At 35.2% G+C, this 22,112-nt stretch overlaps 1 protein-coding gene across 1 annotated transcript in view; it reads left to right on the top strand.

Annotated features, from left to right (window-relative positions):
- The window catches only part of LOC130647074 (uncharacterized), an 87,564-nt gene extending 67,984 nt beyond the window's left edge, over positions 1–19,580 (top strand). The window contains exon 2 of the mRNA XM_057452797.1: positions 17,563–19,580. Coding sequence (XP_057308780.1) covers positions 17,897–18,625 — 729 coding nt within the window. The 5' untranslated portion in view covers positions 17,563–17,896 and the 3' untranslated portion in view covers positions 18,626–19,580. The remainder of the gene's footprint in view (positions 1–17,562) is intronic.
- The last annotated feature ends 2,532 nt before the right edge of the window (positions 19,581–22,112 follow it).

The following is a 22,112-nucleotide window of genomic DNA, read 5'->3' as shown; positions in this document are numbered from 1 at the left end:
CTAATGAAGCTCTTGGGAAAGCTGCTGCAAGGAGTTTAAAGAACTTTCCAACAGTCCATCAAAGAGAAAACCTGTAGTTAAGAAACTTGCAGAGAATTATAGTTTAATAAAACCCGTGACTAAACCTTAAATTATCCTAAACCAAAACGCATTTAATGCCACCGATATCTTTTTATCGTTGTTGCTTTTCCTACTGACACGGAGCCCAAGGCTAGCAAGCCTGGAAACATAAAAGCTTTCTGACCTTCGACATAAACAATTGAGAAATTGCATCGTAATGCTTGAGCTGACCAAGAAACCGCCCCTTAGAAAGGTAGATTTGGAACGTAGTGGTTACAACTCAGAAAACCATTACATAAAATAGGAGGTTTCTCTCCAAAGAATAAGAGGCCACTAGAGAACTTCTGTATTCTCCCCCTTACAGGGATGATCGCAAACCTAATGGATTTCTGCTGTACTAAAACACACAGATGAATGTAAAAACATACTTGTTATTATTATTGCACATAATGGGGTCCTATTTTATGCAAAATAGAATATATTTTAAAATATTAAACTTCGAAACATGTTGTAACCTAATTGTTATTCATGTGGTCGACATTACTTTGTGTGTTACAAGGGAACTATTGCTTATATATATTTCAACATAACATGTTGTTACTGTGTTTCCGCTCAAAAGAATAAAGTTTTTACTTAATGCTTTAAAATGTTTACCCTTTTATTGTAATGTCTGTTAAAAAAGATGAAAGAGTTGCAGCATTATATGTTTCCTGTTAGTACTTAAAAGTGTGATCTGCTAAAAAACCTAATCAAAAACATTATACAGCTTAAAACAGATTATCCCAAAATTTATTGGAAAAGAAGAATTTCCTCTAAGGTGAGACTGATTTTTCTGATCAGCAATATTAGTTACATGGAATCGCTTTGAACCCGCCTAGAAAGGAGAAAGATATCATACAGAAATTCTATGCATGCACCTATATTGATAAAAAGAAAAAAATCATTGGTATTTTCGTAAGGTATTACGGCGCTTTTTACGGGATGGACTAGAAGTCTTGAAATTGATTGCCTGAAACTTCATATTCGTTCTGGCAAACATTCTTGAATCAGTTTCAGAACACCTTTAACGAGATATCTTGCTATTCAGAGTATTCAACATCACAAGCGGTCCATTAAAAGTGACTCCATCGTAATGTGGCAAATAGGAAATCCCAATGTACCAAGACCTAAAAGAAAGATACATAAGATATTGCCGAATTAATAGAAAAGTACTTCACGCAATAGAGATGGAGACATGGATAATTTTGAATGATTGTGATTTTTTTATTTTCTTAATCCCCTATCATAACTTATATGCTGATTTGATGATGTGACAAAACAGCTAGCTGTGATGATATTTCTTGTCTAATGACAGCTGGTTCTACTATAGTTAAAGATTGCAACCCTCTGCATATTTTTCAAAAAAGCAAAATTCCCTTTTTGCAAGGATTTTCTAAAAATATTGACCGTAAAGAGGCAGAAAAATACAACAGTAACAAAACACAACACAGAACAATAGAAGAAAATAATTTACAAAGAGGTGGCAAGCCACCGCAATGATGAACTAAACCTGTTAAGTCTTTGGAAATAAGCTAGAGGTTGTACTCCTCTAGAGAAAATGCCTGTAAAAGCACAATTCTCCCTTTTTACAAGGAATTAACTAAAAAATATATAAGAAAATAAAAAGGACACAACACATTTGAAAAGATGAACAGAACTTTAACCAAGGGCAGGTAGGTTTCGACCCATATTTCTGAACCTAAGTACCCTGGATGTCTAGCTGGGTCACCTCAGAAGAGGTCCACGGACGGTATATTAAAGCAATTCGAAATGAATAAATAGGCAATGAGATAAATAAAACTTATCAGAACGTGAATATCCTTAAACCAATAAATTTAAAATTATTCATAATGCAAAGGAAACAACTATTTGTGCGCCAGGACTTGTGATTCTGCCTGTAGCTTTGCACATGTGTTACGGAGTTCCAACATTCAGCCTTACACAGATAATTGTTGTTGTTGACCTGCTGTTGACATGACAGTCAGTCAGGGTAAACACTTAATTAGGCGACAGTAGGCTAATTAGGGCATACCACCTATTTAGGCGACTTATTGTAGCCTAGTTAGGACATGGCTTTTCACACATTCCTATGAAAAATTCGCAAAAATTTTTTTTTCAGAATGGATAGTCTACGCGACCATGATTCCGAAAGTCACTTGTGCCTTGATGTGTTCCTGCACAAGTAAGAATTATGTTGAAATGAAATATATAACCTAATTCGGTTAAGTGTCGCCTATTTAGGTGAACACTGCCACTTTTTCGTCCGCCATATTAATTTTTTCTCTTGCAGCGTGAAAGGTTGAAATCCATTATTTAAAACAACAAATAGTGCCACACAAGGTTTGGGCCATAAGTTTCCAATGCGCGATGCAAATAAGACGATAATTGGTCAAAATTAAACTAAATCACGTTGCCTAACTAAACGACTCGCCTAATTAGGTCATGCAGCCTAACTAGGTGTTTACCCTAACTGACAGTACCAGCCTGTTGTAACTTGGGTAATCTGCGTGGCCGTAACACCACAAAGACCAGATAAGAGAATCTACCCCCTTGCAAAGTTTTTTCTAAAATAACTAAGGGCAGCAGGATTGTCAGTCCTGAAAGCAAAGTGACCAAACTCTGCCTGCCTACTGGACTGGAGTAATAAGTGGGATCATCAAGCTCAAAGACAAGATGATGTCAAGCCCCTTTGCAGTGCTTCTTACAGTAATTTAACGTAATTTAACCCTTTTAAATTTAAATAACAAAATTCGTGTAGCAAAACTAAAATAGAGCCGCAAAACGCGCCCGCACTTGCGCTTATAATAATAATGGGAGGGAAGAAAAGGGAAAATAATTTACAACTAGCTGTTTCCGGTGGAAGAATCCACTGTATTCCATTTAATTTATGCAACAGATATATGTCCATCAAAAAACAAACAATACAGCAGTGCGCATCTTACATCTGCATTATTATATAAATGACCAAAAAAATTGAAGGTGTCCAACAACTGCAGTGTATATGTGACATTTAAAATCTAAATCTACCAAAATTACTGCTCTGACCATCTGACAAATGCGAAAATTATTCGGTAAAAAGTTTTTAAAAGCATTTCAACATACATCTCACCCATAAAATTTAAATCACTCAAAACGCCACATATATACAAAAAAGCTGATCAATGTCAAACACAAATCTCTCTCATTGTATATTGATTTTGATTTTTGATTTTTGATTTTCTCTTTATTTAACGTCGATAGATACAATAGTATTTAAATAACTAATTTAAATCGACAACAAAACGTAAAACAAGGCAAACAGCGATAAAAAATAAGAAAAATAAATAAATAAATAAGTAAAGTTAAAATATGTATGGTATATCCATGCATATTTTACAGGTGCAAACATCACCTTCCCAAAATTTTATTGAGCTACGGAAGGCTTCGAGAGAAGGAGCATTCTTTGTAGCGTCAGGCACAGATATCCATAGCTTCCCTGCAATATTTGATAAAGTATTTAAGCCATAGTACGTTGTTCGACAAGTTGGTCGCCTGATCAAATTAAAGCAACGAAGGTTGTACTTGTTTTCCCTAACAGAAAATATCTCGTTCATATATAGAGGTGACAATCCATTTAAAAATTTGTAAACCTCTTTCATTAAATTCTGTAAATTGATGATGTGAATATTTTTAACATTACATAAAGATAAAAGTTCATCGTAACTGCCATTTATATCGTCCTGTATGATTCTTAGACAACGTTCATGAATACGATTGATTCGATTATTCGCAACTTTTCCACAAAACATCCATACTAAGGGACAGTAAGAAAACTGAGACAAAATAAATGAATTGAAGAGAAAACGCTTCATCTTGGGTGTCAAAAAGGAAGATATCCTTTGAAGCACGTTGAGTTTCCTACTAGCCTTATTACAGATGTTTTTGACATGCGAATGAAAGTTTAGTCTCGAGTCAATCGTAACACCAAGAAGCACTACAGACGATTTACACGCAATTTTCAAATGGTTAAATATCAAACTTTCATTGTGATGACCTAATACAATATATTGATACTTTTTCAAATTTATTGCTAAGTAATTTTCATAAAACCAATTATTAACTATGACCAAATTAGTAAGCAGTGTTTGTTTTACATCTTCTAATAAATTTTCACAAGCATATAAGGTGTTATCATCTGCAAAGTTACAAAGGGATGATTGAATAATGAACCAGAATAAATCGTTTATAGAATAATTGAAGAAAGGAGGTCCTAAGATTGATCCTTGTGGAACTCCAACTTGAAGAGGAAGCCATTCGCTAAAAGAAGAATTTATTCTGGTTCTCTGAAAACGATTTTTCAAGTATGAGTGAATAAATAATAAAGAAGATTCAGAAAAACCATAGGCATGCAGCTTTGCAATAAGCAAATCATGGTTGATAGTATCAAAAGCTTTTGAAAGGTCCATTAGCACTGCTCCAACTACACCCTTATTATCAAGTGTGCTTTTCCATTGTTCAATCATTCGAATGAGAGCATATTGTGTGTTATAACCCTTTCTGAAGCCTGATAGATGAGGGCTGAGTTTGTCATGCATAAAAGTGTGCATTTGATTAAGAATAATTCTTTCAAAAACTTTTGATAAACAGGGAAGCAAGCTAACAGGTCTATAGTTCTCCTTATCATTACAGTCATCCTTCTTAAAAACAGGTATAACCTCTGCAAGTTTTAAATCATTAGGAAAAATATTAGACTGTAAACAAAAATTTATAATATTAGTGAGGATAGGAACAAAGATATGAATAAACTTTTTCAACATAAAAACTGGAAAATCACCACTAACAGAAGATTTCTTTGCATCCATGTCTTTGATGACTTTGAGAACATCAGGCTGTTCAACCAGCGAAAAATAGAACTTTTCATCATAACCCACATTTTCACGAATTTTCAAAATACTGATGTGATTAGTATACGAGTGGATTGCATCGTGAATGGTTGCTGTATGTGTATCATCGTTTGGTTTGATTGGTAAATTTTTCGTGATGTTGGTGTAATATTCATTGAAGATTTTGCATAATTTTTGTTCGTCGGTGACTATCTTTTCTTTCTCGATTAAGATAATTTTGTTGGTGTTATAACTAACGTTTGAAAACAATGGCTTGACAGACTTCCAGAACTTTTTATTATCAGTAATGCTTGTCATACGTAAACCCTTGAAATACGAACGTCTGGTTTTTCGTAATAAGGAAACACAGTAGTTTCTCTGTCTAGTGAAGTTGGACCAATTTTCTTTTGATCGTGATTTGTTATATATGCGACGAAGTTTGGATCTGTGCATAATAGCTTTGCGAAGCTCCTTGGTGATAAAAGGTATATGTTAAAATCAGTTAGTTTATTGCAAACCCTGCCAAAGGTTGACACAAAATGTGAAAAATAAACAATAAATTTTGCCTAAGTAGAAATTTTTATCTAAGGTGTTAAAAAGGGATTTGCAAGGATAAATTATAATGCAATAAAACATTTGATATATTGCATACGGTCCTTCCTCACCAAACTTTAGACAAAATGCCAACAAAATAACGGTGTTTAAATCTAAAATTAATAAAGTCCTTTTAGCAATTTGCATGCTGTTTTACCATCAATAAAGTAAACAAAATTTCAAATCTCACATAGTATTCTGTCACAAATTTTCATAAAATATATATATAAGTCATAATGAGTCATGTTAAACAACAGCAATCAATCTGTATATAAGTTTATTTTATGTCAATTTTTGCACCAATTTTGCAACACAAAATACAAATTCTAAATAATACTAAAATCTCTTATTTTGGTCCTTCGCATACCGACGGTCTCCCACAAAAGTTTAATCAAAATGTAAAAAATGAGAGGTAACGACAAAATCAAAGTTTGCAAAATTTAATTATTTCGGTACATATATCTACTGCATATGCCCTCTAAAACAATATTTTAATCCAAAATGCCTAAGAAAGACAGTTTGCAACAAAAATCAGTTATTTCGATAATATTGCATACACTCTTTCCTCACAAAAGCTTCTCAACTGTAAAAAAAAGAATGGTTGTAGGGAGTGCTTCTGATTCAACAAAAAAAGTTTTTTTGACATATTGCATCTAGCCCTTACCCATTAAATCTTACACAAAATTTCCAAAACTATATACAATTTAGAACACATCAAATTTAAATAGAGAAGGATCAGTCATTTCGATATATTGCACGGAGTCCTCCCCAGTAAGAATTTATACAAAATATAGAAAAACAAAGCTTGCAAGGTGTAAAATTGAATTCTTCTTCTGTATATATATATATGGTCCTTCCTCGCAAAATTAACATAAAATGTCAAAAAGGTTCAGATATAACATCTAACACAACAAAAATCAGTTCTATCAGTATATGTCATGCCATTGTCTTCCACCAAATGTTCCCCTTAAAGTTTTACAGACACAGCCTGTAAATTAAAAACAACTAAGATCAGGCATTTTGGTCTATTTCATACCATTCTGTTCCAAATAACTTATAAAATGTAAAAATTGAGTGGTAAAACAGAAATTTGCAAAATTCCATTTTTTTATATGCATGTATATTATATGCCTTCTACAACAATAAGTTAATTCAAAATGTCAAAAAGAAGAAAAAAATAGCTTACAAAGAGTATAAAATTGAAATCAACAAAGTATATAGCTCTTTTGGTGTATTAAATATAAGCCATACGCACAAAAGTTTACACTAAATGTAAGAAAATGGTTGTGTTTAGTAATTCTAAATTAAGAAAAGTCAGTTCTTTTAGCATGCTGATTAAGGTTTTTGCCCACAAATTCTTACATGAAAATGTCAAAACCACAATTTGAAGCAAATTAAATTTACATTTTAAAAATAAGTAATTTCTGAACTTTATTTTCAGAATATTTGGAGGAAAAGAACTTCGCAAACCAAAAAAAACCAGGAAAATGTTTAAAATTTTCAGGGTTAATAACGTTTGATGGGTTTTGTGGGAATATATATACTGGGAATCTTTCGTTTAAAGCTAGCATTAGCTAGCTACAGCAGCTAATAGCTAGTCACTTAAATATAAACTGGAGACTTAGCTAGGTATAAAGAACATGGCTACATATATATATATATATATATATTAGCTAGCTAGTTGTTGGTGGTGGTTGGCTTTTTATGATGCTAGCTATAAATCATGTCTGGCAACAATAATATAATAAAAACTGAAAATAAAACATGAAAAAACCTTACAGAACCTTGCTATGATTAATATATAAAACGATGCTCTTCTTCAAATGTTTTTTTAAAGATTTATTTTGAATGAAAGGGTAGAGAATACTCAAAAAGAACAGCCATCTTTTTCGTAAACACAATTTCCGTTTTATGCTAGGAACTTCATTTAACAGTCCGTATGCTTTGTGAATATCTAATACCGTTTCATATGTAGCGATACTTATATATATATATGCTAACATAGAGTTTTTTGGCATAAGGGTATATATATTTATATCGTTATTAGCAGCGGGTTATATATTTACACCTTATGTGCGATTTCTATGAAGTACATCCCTAATCTTTTTAGTTAAATTTTAGCGTACAGCCACGTCATAAGAAAGTGACCCGTGATTTCCGTGTCGTGGACTCACAGTTTTACTCACGCAAGGGAATTAATATATAAGATGGGGTGGCTAGCCACCGCAATGATGAACAAAACCTGTTAGGTCTTTGGAAATAAGCTAGAGGTTGTACTCCTCTGGAGAAAATGCCTCTAAAGCGCAATTCTCCCTTTTGTCAAGGAATTAATTAAAAAAAATAAAAAGGACACAACACATTTGAAAAGATTACCAGAACTTTAACCAAGGGCAGGTAGGTTTCGACCCATATTTCTGAACCTAAGTACCCTGGATGTCTAGCTGGGTCACCTCAGAAGAGGTCCACGGACGGTATATTAAAGCAATTCGAAATGAATAAATAGGCAATGAGATAAATAAAACTTATCAGAACGTGAATATCCTTAAACCAATAAATTTAAAATTATTCATAATGCAAAGGAAACAACTATTTGTGCGCCAGGACTTGTGATTCTGCCTGTAGCTTTGCACATGTGTTACGGAGTTCCAACATTCAGCCTTACACAGATAATTGTTGTTGTTGACCTGCTGTTGACATGACAGTCAGTCAGGGTAAACACTTAATTAGGCGACAGTAGGCTAATTAGGGCATACCACCTATTTAGGCGACTTATTGTAGCCTAGTTAGGACATGGCTTTTCACACATTCCTATGAAAAATTCGCAAAAATTTTTTTTTCAGAATGGATAGTCTACGCGACCATGATTCCGAAAGTCACTTGTGCCTTGATGTGTTCCTGCACAAGTAAGAATTATGTTGAAATGAAATATATAACCTAATTCGGTTAAGTGTTGCCTATTTAGGTGAACACTGCCACTTTTTCGTCCGCCATATTAATTTTTTCTCTTGCAGCGTGAAAGGTTGAAATCCATTATTTAAAACAACAAATAGTGCCACACAAGGTTTGGGCCATAAGTTTCCAATGCGCGATGCAAATAAGACGATAATTGGTCAAAATTAAACTAAATCACGTTGCCTAACTAAACGACTCGCCTAATTAGGTCATGCAGCCTAACTAGGTGTTTACCCTAACTGACAGTACCAGCCTGTTGTAACTTGGGTAATCTGCGTGGCCGTAACACCACAAAGACCAGATAAGAGAATCTACCCCCTTGCAAAGTTTTTTCTAAAATAACTAAGGGCAGCAGGATTGTCAGTCCTGAAAGCAAAGTGACCAAACTCTGCCTGCCTACTGGACTGGAGTAATAAGTGGGATCATCAAGCTCAAAGACAAGATGATGTCAAGCCCCTTTGCAGTGCTTCTTACAGTAATTTAACGTAATTTAACCCTTTTAAATTTAAATAACAAAATTCGTGTAGCAAAACTAAAATAGAGCCGCAAAACGCGCCCGCACTTGCGCTTATAATAATAATGGGAGGGAAGAAAAGGGAAAATAATTTACAACTAGCTGTTTCCGGTGGAAGAATCCACTGTATTCCATTTAATTTATGCAACAGATATATGTCCATCAAAAAACAAACAATACAGCAGTGCGCATCTTACATCTGCATTATTATATAAATGACCAAAAAAATTGAAGGTGTCCAACAACTGCAGTGTATATGTGACATTTAAAATCTAAATCTACCAAAATTACTGCTCTGACCATCTGACAAATGCGAAAATTATTCGGTAAAAAGTTTTTAAAAGCATTTCAACATACATCTCACCCATAAAATTTAAATCACTCAAAACGCCACATATATACAAAAAAGCTGATCAATGTCAAACACAAATCTCTCTCATTGTATATTGATTTTGATTTTTGATTTTTGATTTTCTCTTTATTTAACGTCGATAGATACAATAGTATTTAAATAACTAATTTAAATCGACAACAAAACGTAAAACAAGGCAAACAGCGATAAAAAATAAGAAAAATAAATAAATAAATAAGTAAAGTTAAAATATGTATGGTATATCCATGCATATTTTACAGGTGCAAACATCACCTTCCCAAAATTTTATTGAGCTACGGAAGGCTTCGAGAGAAGGAGCATTCTTTGTAGCGTCAGGCACAGATATCCATAGCTTCCCTGCAATATTTGATAAAGTATTTAAGCCATAGTACGTTGTTCGACAAGTTGGTCGCCTGATCAAATTAAAGCAACGAAGGTTGTACTTGTTTTCCCTAACAGAAAATATCTCGTTCATATATAGAGGTGACAATCCATTTAAAAATTTGTAAACCTCTTTCATTAAATTCTGTAAATTGATGATGTGAATATTTTTAACATTACATAAAGATAAAAGTTCATCGTAACTGCCATTTATATCGTCCTGTATGATTCTTAGACAACGTTCATGAATACGATTGATTCGATTATTCGCAACTTTTCCACAAAACATCCATACTAAGGGACAGTAAGAAAACTGAGACAAAATAAATGAATTGAAGAGAAAACGCTTCATCTTGGGTGTCAAAAAGGAAGATATCCTTTGAAGCACGTTGAGTTTCCTACTAGCCTTATTACAGATGTTTTTGACATGCGAATGAAAGTTTAGTCTCGAGTCAATCGTAACACCAAGAAGCACTACAGACGATTTACACGCAATTTTCAAATGGTTAAATATCAAACTTTCATTGTGATGACCTAATACAATATATTGATACTTTTTCAAATTTATTGCTAAGTAATTTTCATAAAACCAATTATTAACTATGACCAAATTAGTAAGCAGTGTTTGTTTTACATCTTCTAATAAATTTTCACAAGCATATAAGGTGTTATCATCTGCAAAGTTACAAAGGGATGATTGAATAATGAACCAGAATAAATCTTTTATAGAATAATTGAAGAAAGGAGGTCCTAAGATTGATCCTTGTGGAACTCCAACTTGAAGAGGAAGCCATTCGCTAAAAGAAGAATTTATTCTGGTTCTCTGAAAACGATTTTTCAAGTATGAGTGAATAAATAATAAAGAAGATTCAGAAAAACCATAGGCATGCAGCTTTGCAATAAGCAAATCATGGTTGATAGTATCAAAAGCTTTTGAAAGGTCCATTAGCACTGCTCCAACTACACCCTTATTATCAAGTGTGCTTTTCCATTGTTCAATCATTCGAATGAGAGCATATTGTGTGTTATAACCCTTTCTGAAGCCTGATAGATGAGGGCTGAGTTTGTCATGCATAAAAGTGTGCATTTGATTAAGAATAATTCTTTCAAAAACTTTTGATAAACAGGGAAGCAAGCTAACAGGTCTATAGTTCTCCTTATCATTACAGTCATCCTTCTTAAAAACAGGTATAACCTCTGCAAGTTTTAAATCATTAGGAAAAATATTAGACTGTAAACAAAAATTTATAATATTAGTGAGGATAGGAACAAAGATATGAATAAACTTTTTCAACATAAAAACTGGAAAATCACCACTAACAGAAGATTTCTTTGCATCCATGTCTTTGATGACTTTGAGAACATCAGGCTGTTCAACCAGCGAAAAATAGAACTTTTCATCATAACCCACATTTTCACGAATTTTCAAAATACTGATGTGATTAGTATACGAGTGGATTGCATCGTGAATGGTTGCTGTATGTGTATCATCGTTTGGTTTGATTGGTAAATTTTTCGTGATGTTGGTGTAATATTCATTGAAGATTTTGCATAATTTTTGTTCGTCGGTGACTATCTTTTCTTTCTCGATTAAGATAATTTTGTTGGTGTTATAACTAACGTTTGAAAACAATGGCTTGACAGACTTCCAGAACTTTTTATTATCAGTAATGCTTGTCATACGTAAACCCTTGAAATACGAACGTCTGGTTTTTCGTAATAAGGAAACACAGTAGTTTCTCTGTCTAGTGAAGTTGGACCAATTTTCTTTTGATCGTGATTTGTTATATATGCGACGAAGTTTGGATCTGTGCATAATAGCTTTGCGAAGCTCCTTGGTGATAAAAGGTATATGTTAAAATCAGTTAGTTTATTGCAAACCCTGCCAAAGGTTGACACAAAATGTGAAAAATAAACAATAAATTTTGCCTAAGTAGAAATTTTTATCTAAGGTGTTAAAAAGGGATTTGCAAGGATAAATTATAATGCAATAAAACATTTGATATATTGCATACGGTCCTTCCTCACCAAACTTTAGACAAAATGCCAACAAAATAACGGTGTTTAAATCTAAAATTAATAAAGTCCTTTTAGCAATTTGCATGCTGTTTTACCATCAATAAAGTAAACAAAATTTCAAATCTCACATAGTATTCTGTCACAAATTTTCATAAAATATATATATAAGTCATAATGAGTCATGTTAAACAACAGCAATCAATCTGTATATAAGTTTATTTTATGTCAATTTTTGCACCAATTTTGCAACACAAAATACAAATTCTAAATAATACTAAAATCTCTTATTTTGGTCCTTCGCATACCGACGGTCTCCCACAAAAGTTTAATCAAAATGTAAAAAATGAGAGGTAACGACAAAATCAAAGTTTGCAAAATTTAATTATTTCGGTACATATATCTACTGCATATGCCCTCTAAAACAATATTTTAATCCAAAATGCCTAAGAAAGACAGTTTGCAACAAAAATCAGTTATTTCGATAATATTGCATACACTCTTTCCTCACAAAAGCTTCTCAACTGTAAAAAAAAGAATGGTTGTAGGGAGTGCTTCTGATTCAACAAAAAAAGTTTTTTTGACATATTGCATCTAGCCCTTACCCATTAAATCTTACACAAAATTTCCAAAACTATATACAATTTAGAACACATCAAATTTAAATAGAGAAGGATCAGTCATTTCGATATATTGCACGGAGTCCTCCCCAGTAAGAATTTATACAAAATATAGAAAAACAAAGCTTGCAAGGTGTAAAATTGAATTCTTCTTCTGTATATATATATATGGTCCTTCCTCGCAAAATTAACATAAAATGTCAAAAAGGTTCAGATATAACATCTAACACAACAAAAATCAGTTCTATCAGTATATGTCATGCCATTGTCTTCCACCAAATGTTCCCCTTAAAGTTTTACAGACACAGCCTGTAAATTAAAAACAACTAAGATCAGGCATTTTGGTCTATTTCATACCATTCTGTTCCAAATAACTTATAAAATGTAAAAATTGAGTGGTAAAACAGAAATTTGCAAAATTCCATTTTTTTATATGCATGTATATTATATGCCTTCTACAACAATAAGTTAATTCAAAATGTCAAAAAGAAGAAAAAAATAGCTTACAAAGAGTATAAAATTGAAATCAACAAAGTATATAGCTCTTTTGGTGTATTAAATATAAGCCATACGCACAAAAGTTTACACTAAATGTAAGAAAATGGTTGTGTTTAGTAATTCTAAATTAAGAAAAGTCAGTTCTTTTAGCATGCTGATTAAGGTTTTTGCCCACAAATTCTTACATGAAAATGTCAAAACCACAATTTGAAGCAAATTAAATTTACATTTTAAAAATAAGTAATTTCTGAACTTTATTTTCAGAATATTTGGAGGAAAAGAACTTCGCAAACCAAAAAAAACCAGGAAAATGTTTAAAATTTTCAGGGTTAATAACGTTTGATGGGTTTTGTGGGAATATATATACTGGGAATCTTTCGTTTAAAGCTAGCATTAGCTAGCTACAGCAGCTAATAGCTAGTCACTTAAATATAAACTGGAGACTTAGCTAGGTATAAAGAACATGGCTACATATATATATATATATATATATTAGCTAGCTAGTTGTTGGTGGTGGTTGGCTTTTTATGATGCTAGCTATAAAACATGTCTGGCAACAATAATATAATAAAAACTGAAAATAAAACATGAAAAAACCTTACAGAACCTTGCTATGATTAATTTATAAAACGATGCTCTTCTTCAAATGTTTTTTTAAAGATTTATTTTGAATGAAAGGGTAGAGAATACTCAAAAAGAACAGCCATCTTTTTCGTAAACACAATTTCCGTTTTATGCTAGGAACTTCATTTAACAGTCCGTATGCTTTGTGAATATCTAATACCGTTTCATATGTAGCGATACTTATATATATATATGCTAACATAGAGTTTTTTGGCATAAGGGTATATATATTTATATCGTTATTAGCAGCGGGTTATATATTTACACCTTATGTGCGATTTCTATGAAGTACATCCCTAATCTTTTTAGTTAAATTTTAGCGTACAGCCACGTCATAAGAAAGTGACCCGTGATTTCCGTGTCGTGGACTCACAGTTTTACTCACGCAAGGGAATTAATATATAAGATGGGGTGGCTAGCCACCGCAATGATGAACAAAACCTGTTAGGTCTTTGGAAATAAGCTAGAGGTTGTACTCCTCTGGAGAAAATGCCTCTAAAGCGCAATTCTCCCTTTTGTCAAGGAATTAATTAAAAAAAATAAAAAGGACACAACACATTTGAAAAGATTACCAGAACTTTAACCAAGGGCAGGTTGGTTTCGACCCATATTTCTGAACCTAAGTACCCTGGATGTCTAGCTGGGTCACCTGGAAGAAGTCCGCGGACGGTCATCAGCAGAGGAAGAAATAGTTTGCTTTTTTTAATATGGAGTCAGGTACATATGCTTCACCCCGATCAGACCTCTGATCATGACAGGCGAGTATAATGACTTACACAGTCATATTGAAGAAGAACTACTTTGTTCATCACTGCCAAGCAGTGAGCGGGATTCGAGCGGGATGGAGTCAGGTGCTGGGAAATTAAAGTAGAATATGTAAACATGATATATATAATCCAATGTTTTTTCAGCTGACTCCTTAATGCAATTACCCAACTCCAAGCAGGCTTTGCCCAATGTGGAGACCAAGGGTGTTTCATCTCGCCAGAAGGAGCCTTCTAAAAAGGTTAGCCAAAATAAAAATGACACTCAACCAATTACCGTCAATACCCAGAGGGTGAAGAGTTCAGCTCACTCTTCGCTGGTAACTTAAAAGAACCTTAGCAAGGGGGTTTGCTTTCAGCTTGTCTTTGGGTGTAAGGACCCCACTTATTACCCCAGTTCAGGAAGTTGCTTGGTCTTCAGGCTTGACAACCCTGCTGTCTTATTCAAAATATGTTAAGGCTGGTCCTGTCATGACAACCTCCTGTGTAAGGCTGAGTGTTAGGGCCCGGTAACACATGTGGAAAGCTACAGCAAGAGTCACAAGTTCTGGCGCACAGGAGGGTTTTTATTTAATTCTTTTTTATATTATATATTTTTGAGATATACATTTTTTCTAGCTCTGACTTGTGTCGTATTGTTTGTGATTGAAGGATTGTTTTTTCTCTTTAAGATTTTCTCAGAGAATAGTTATAGGTCCAAGTTGGACAGTACTCATGCTTGTAATAAGCAAGAAAGTGTATTCAGCACCTTCTTCTGGGAGCCTAATCCCAATTCTATTTACACCCACCGTCCCTGTAGACAAGATACTTTAGTGCAGCTTGCTGTAATGTAAACCCTTTTCATCAAAGTTCTTGTGTCTAAGGTTTGTTCTCCTGTCACAACTTACCCTGGCACCGTTTCTATACCTATCACTGTAGAAAGTGTAGGTTCTTGTCGGAAGCACTACAATTTAAGGGCTGTAAATAACCACTTTGGAACCAAGTGCTTGACTTGCTGACCATGTTTGGTGAAGTAGCATGCTCGGCCAAATTTCGGTTAATTTACGATTTGCAGCTGTCGACTTTTATTTTTCCTAAGTTCAGCAAAAGTTATTGGTTTTGACGGACGGTGTCAATGAATATGGCTTATTCATTGGAGAGAAACTTCCTTTTTTTCATTAAACTCTCTGTCTTAAAAGACTAGATTTACCTTTCGACATAGTTATTCCAATTCTCTCTAAAAGCGATCAGGATAGCTGGTTCAGGCAGAACATTGTGAGAATAAAGATATTTCACGCATCAATTCCAAGATATCGCGAGATGGAGGGAAACTGGTTAGGACAAGCATAGCCAATTGTGTTGAATAATGCATAAGGTGGTACGCAAAGTCCTGACATGGAATGGGCCAAATTTCCAGATTCACAGAGTTTGATAAATTTTATACATATGTTACATAGCTGGTATGGAAATATGGAATCAAGACTTGAGTCGTAGGATAGTAGGCGAAAAACAGTTGCGTACGAGTTACTGGCTTTCGGATATGTGTTGTCACTTATGATTGTATCGAAAGCTGCATGCTGTTCCCTGGTATGCCTGATCGGTAACTGTGATAACATGCTGTTACAAAGCTCGCGCTAAGAAACTATCGCAGTGGCGTAAGCTCTATTCAAATCAGCATTTAACATTGAACCAGGTGTTATTAAACATCCATCAAAACAGCTGGGTGACACATCAGTCTGTGCATCTTTCGTCGTTGTTTCGATTGTTGAAAAGAACGTATTTTTGAAGCCCATCCCGATTTTGTGCCATCACAAGCTAAGATAGGTGAAGGACCATCACAACCCGAACATCCTTGTCGAAAATCTATTCACATTCTAGACGAACACCCGAAAAACCATTTAATGAATGTTGAGACATCCATAAACTTGTATCCTCTCAAATTGTATCGCTCACTTTACCGTGACACAAAGCCACTGATTGTCATCTTTCCGTTCATAACGGCAGAAACAAATTCCTACCCTACAGAAAAGCTGAAGACTTTGTTAACAGGCTCAAATCTCCGATGGCCCCGATAATTTCACTCACCTTTCTAAATGGGGATTACTCCCTTCCACTAAGCATTGGACATTAAAACCGTGTAAGTTGTTTTGCAAGATGTGCTAGCTGTTGATTCCACTGAAAAGTCTCGGCTGCTGAAAGCTAACCCGGATAACTCCGACAGTGTTCTTTCTCAGCAATAAACAGAACCTGACCATCTTAGCACTATGAAATGGAAACAACCTATTGCTTGGCCAAAGTCAGTTGACACAAAATTGTGGAATTCCCTTGATGATGCATTTTTTCACAATCTTCTAGGCTCTTACCCATTGTCAAAAAAGTGGAGCTGTTGGAATCAACAATTTACTACCATGCGTCTCACCTGTTTGGTGTAAGGTCACTTCCCCAGCACAACCTATCAGGTTTGAACAGGAGAGCTTTACGCAGCATCAGTTTGGTGAATGAGAAGAACAATCTACTCTGAACTCTTAAGAGCACATCTGACCTGGTTAAGAAAAGCAACATGCAAAACCTTTTAGATGATATAATGGCCAAGTTAAGGTTACTTTGCAGAGGTGGGCGGAATAGGAAAAGACGTTGGAAAATGTCGAATGCACGCCTGGCTTACTCTAAGAATCCCTATCAGGCTGAAAAAAATATTTTAGATCCTAAATGTTCAATAAAACTTGAAGTTGCCCAGGACGAAATGGATTCACACAAACATTCAACCTTGAACGATCCTTCACGCCATATACCTCTTTCAGATCTCCCGGGATTGCCTTCGCCACCAAATCTAGTCTCAGCTTTCGATTCTTCCAAGCTAAAGTTCAAGGATTTCCAAGCTGTCCTACATTCTCGTAGAAATGCTTCCTCTCGGGGCTGAACCAAATTCCTTACAAAGTATATAAGAATTGTCCTCATATTGCATCGTTTCTGTTTAAAATTTTTCAAACTTGTCTAAAGAAGTCTTTTATTCCTGTGCAATGAAGAATTGCATCAGAAGTTTACATACCTAAAAACAACACACCTTGTCCATCCAACATAAAGGATTTTCGCCCCATAGCTCTTCCGAATGTTGAAGGAAAGCTCTTTTTTAGTTTGATTTCCAAGCACGTAGAATCACATATTATCGCATATTATCAAGAAAAACAACTTTATTAATACTTCCATTCAAAAAGGTTGTATGGAAAAAATTCCGGCCTGCTGGGAACACATGTCTCTTGTTTGGTCCACACTTAAGATTGCGAAGGCACAACATTCTTCACTTTCAGCCATATGGCTTGATATTGCTAATGCGTACCCTTAAGTTCCGCACAAGCTGATTTTTATGGCTCTCGGACGCTATGGTGTACCAGAATCCTTGGTAGGGCTCATACAGCTATACCACGACAGCCTGTGGAGTAAGTCTTTTTCGGCTTCTGTTTCATCCAGTTGGCATCAACACTGTGGGGGAATTTTTATCGGCTGTACACTTTCCATTATACTATTTCTTGCAGCTATAAACGTTATTATTGAATATGTTTGTTACCCCCAGCCTTATTGATACTGAAGGTAGTTAAAAAAAAATCCCCGACCAACCCCGAATGAAAGCCTTTATGGATGATATATTCTTAATGTCCACGTCAATTCCAAGTACTAAAAGTTTATTAAAAGGGTGTACAACAGCTCTTGATTGGGTAGGCATGTCGTTTAGGCCTTCTAAATCACGCAGCATTGTTATTGATAAGGGAAAAGTCGTCCAAAGTTCACCGTTTACAGTTGGCAGCGAAAAAATTCCATCCATTCATTCTAATCCAATTAGGTTTTTAGGCAGAACAATAAACTCATCCTTGTCTGATTCTGCTGCAATACAAGAATTTCTAAATGATGCCGAAGACAAACTTATAACTATAGACAGGTCCTTTCATAAAGGGATCCATAAGGTTTGGTTTTTACACCATCTGTTAATTCCCAGAATCCGCTGGCCATTATTAATTTATGAAGTTTCTCCATCTACTATCACAAAACCAGAGCAAAGATTTTCTGTTTTCATTAGGAAATGGTTAAAACTACATCATTCAATTTCCAACATTTCCTTATATTCCTCGACATCGCCTTGTCCTCTTCCCCTGAAAAGTCTTGCATCTGTTCTCAAGTCTGCCAAAATCAATGGACATATGTTACTAAGAGATTCTGGCGACCCTTGTGTGTCTAAGTGCGTACCAGATTTAAAAGCTGGAGTTGGAAAGTTAGTGAGGCAGTTCTTTCGGCGGATAGTCAGCTCGATTTCAAAAGGATTTTATGTTTGCATCAGACTGGTCGAGCTGGCTTAGTGCTCTTAGACCACAAAAATATACCACCAAAAGGCACTTATGCTTACTGAAAGCTTGTTTCCAATATCATTGAAGAAAATGAAGAAGATATTTACCATGCCAGAGCTGTACAGTTGCATTTGCAAGGCAATTGGACAAAATGGTGCTCTTATGTGAAAAATGATTTATCTTGGAGAACAATTCTTTTACTGCCACAGTGTCAGGGGCAACCTTCGACACCCTTCCCTCCAACCAATCTTGTGAGATGGGGAATTGAAAAAGACAAAGGTTGCATTCTGTGCAAGAAACCATCCTCAAATGTCTCTCACATATTGGGTGCCTGTAGGACCTCCCTTACGCAGGGTAGATGCACATACCGTCACGACTCGGTTTTAATAGTTTTGATTAACCCTATTCAGTCCGGGGGGGGGGGGATTCCGCCCCCCCCTGACGGTTTTTTTTTTAATAACTCCTGATTGCTTTCTTATATGGCTATAATACTTACTGAGTTTTAACATTTATCTATTAGACACCTGCATGCTAAATTTTTAGGTCCCATACCTTTCAGAGGCTTTGATATTGGCCATTACTCGAAACTACCCCTAAAATCTCTATGAAATCCTTATAATGGGGAAAATATAATAACTCCTGTTAGGATTATCCTTAGAACTTGAAACTTGCAACACAACTTTGTTTCATCAAGAAGAATCATTTCGAATAATTTTGACACGTGAATAATCCGATTTCCCGATTTTTTCATATTTTACCCGAAAATCGGACAAAAACGGATTTTTGGGCAATTTTTTATTCGATCCATGTAAAAACCGGAAGATATGTTAAAAAAATTTTATTTAGCTTTCAAAAACTTCAAACAGAATGTAAATTCGCTCTAGAACAAAAGTAATTATATTTTAAGCAGATAGTGGCTTTTTTAACAATTTTCAAGCTTCCCTTGACGTCACAGAAAATGTGCTGACGCAAGCAAAAATTTATTGCCACCATTTTTTTCCTTTTATGACGCACTGTAAGTGTGCCAAGTTTGATTCAATTTAAACAATCCTATGAAAAGTTATTGAGGGGGGGCGGCCCCCCCCCCCCCCCCCAGTCATAGTATGTTCGAAAAACCCCGGACCGAATAGGGTTAAGGCATTAAAAGAGTTTTTGGTATCATATGAACCCCTTAAGGTTTCCAAGTGCAACAAAATAATTTCATTTCGGCCGGTCAATCACCATCTAAGAAGAGGCATACAAAGTGTCCAGGCCTTCTTCACCTTGCTTCCGATTGGAAAGTACTGTCAGAGTTAGATTCCGTTCTAGTTGTTCCACCATACATTGCAATAACGCAACTACGCCCAGACGTCTTATTAATATCCAGTTCTTCCAAAACTGTAATTGTGGTAGAACTGACTTGTCCATGTGAAGAGAACACGGAATTTTGGCGCAAACGAAAGCTTAACAAGTATTCTTCACTTTGTTATGCTATGAAAAACAATTGATGGATCGTGCATTTCTTTGCCATTAAGGTGGGTGCAAGGGGTTTCTGTTCAGAATCAGTAAGGACCTGTTTTCGTCGCCTTGGTTTCCCTAACAAGCCTTTACGTTCCCTATTAAAATCCCTAACTTTTACCTCCATGAGTGCTTCTTTTTACATCTGGATATCTCGAAGTTCTACCACTTGGGTTGAGCCTGAAAAGGCCCAAACCATTCCTGAAGTTTCTTCTGTTACAAATATGGAATGTAAGAAATCAAAAACCCCTGATAAATCTTCCGCAAATCACACAAAATCTTGTAAAGTCAAAAAACCCGAAAAACTTGCTCCAAAGTCTTCCAAAACAACAGTCGCATTGCCATCTAACCCTGATTTTAGGAATAGCGGTCTTAAAAAACTTGGGAAACACATGTTATGCAAACTCAATCTTACAATGTTTTTATAACCTTCCAAAAGTTAGAGAAGCCATTTCTTTCAGCAAAACAACCTCAAAGTTAGGCGAAGCATTTGTAGGTGTTCTTCAAAGTTTGGCTGTTTCTAGAAGTCCAGTTAATCCCTCCTATTTTGCGTGCTATGAAACATCATATCTCAGCCGCGAAGGGAAGTGCATTTAATATCTTTGCTCAGCACGACGTCCCCGAGGTTCTTGAATATCTCCTACCTGGTCTGTCATTAGACTTTCCATTTCTTGGAAGTCTTTTTAGTATTGGCATCAAGACATCAACCACTTGCAATTCATGTCATATTACCAGCTCCTCAGAAGTTATAGCACCATGCATCCAACTTTCTCTGCACCCCACGTTAAAATCTTCCTTAGATAATTTCTTTGAAAGCGAGGAGTTGTCAGACACCAATGCTTACTTCTGCCATGTTTGCAACGCTCATCAAATCGCTCATCAAAGTTGAAGAAGAGGTAGTGTCGTGCGGTTCCCATCTCATTTTACAGCTAAAACGTTTTTCCAGTGCCAACGGCCTTGTGTCAAAAATTGCCTCTCGTATTAATGCTTACCCTGGTACCCTTTCCATACCTTTTACCGTAGATGGAGAAGTGAAATTTCGTAAAAATTTTCAATTAAGGGCTATTATCAACCATTGCGGAAACTTAAATAATGGTCACTATACAACCATAGCCTTCGACCAAATGGTACACAGGTGGATACATTGTAGGTGCTTGGAAATTAAAGACACGATTCCAACGGAGTAGTTAACAATCTTACTCGCTAAACAAACAAAATACAAGGCGAAGTTTAAGTAACAAATAACACATGTAACATGATATATATATTAGGAAATAAACACTTACTAGAAATATAGTGGCGTAAGCCAAGCCAACTACAAGTGAGAGAAAACAACTGAAAATAATGCTCAAATGCAGAACAACTCCTGTGATGTACGAAAGACTAATTTCACTCAACAGCGAATTTATTACTATAATGTATGTTCGACCCTGTCGCTACATGTTGAAGACTGCTAGCACAGAAAAAGGATGTGCAAGATGTGCAAAACAAAACAGACTCAAGGGGAAAATTTAACTAAAAATAGTACCAAAATTACAATTATTCTTTTTACATAATTAACACGGGACATCACAACACAAAACTAACGAATATAATGCATCTCGTACTCCACCGCAGAGCGAACTCTACAGCAGAGCACAAACGGGACAACACAAGGACAACACAAATTACATAACAAATATAAATTTCAATACGGCAGGAAAATACATTGCAACGATAGAGCAGTAATTTTCTGTGATGACCCCCTTATTAACAGTCACGAGTCATATGTTTTCTTTTTAGAAGAGCTGAGATAGGAATATTTTAACCGGAATGAGTCAGCAAGGGGGCTTGACTACACTCAGTCTTGTCTTTGGAGAGTGACGACTCCACTTATTACCCCAGTCAATAATAAAACAAAATCAAATAAAAATTAAGTTAGCAAGGGGGTTTGATCATACTAGGTCTTGTCTTTGGAGAGTGACGACTCCACTTATTACCCCAGTTAAAAAAAAAGTATTAG

This window comes from Hydractinia symbiolongicarpus, chromosome 6 (assembly GCF_029227915.1).
Source record: "Hydractinia symbiolongicarpus strain clone_291-10 chromosome 6, HSymV2.1, whole genome shotgun sequence".
NCBI lineage: Eukaryota > Metazoa > Cnidaria > Hydrozoa > Anthoathecata > Hydractiniidae > Hydractinia > Hydractinia symbiolongicarpus.
Note: the sequence above shows the minus strand (reverse complement) of the source record. Positions and strands in the feature narration are given on the sequence as shown.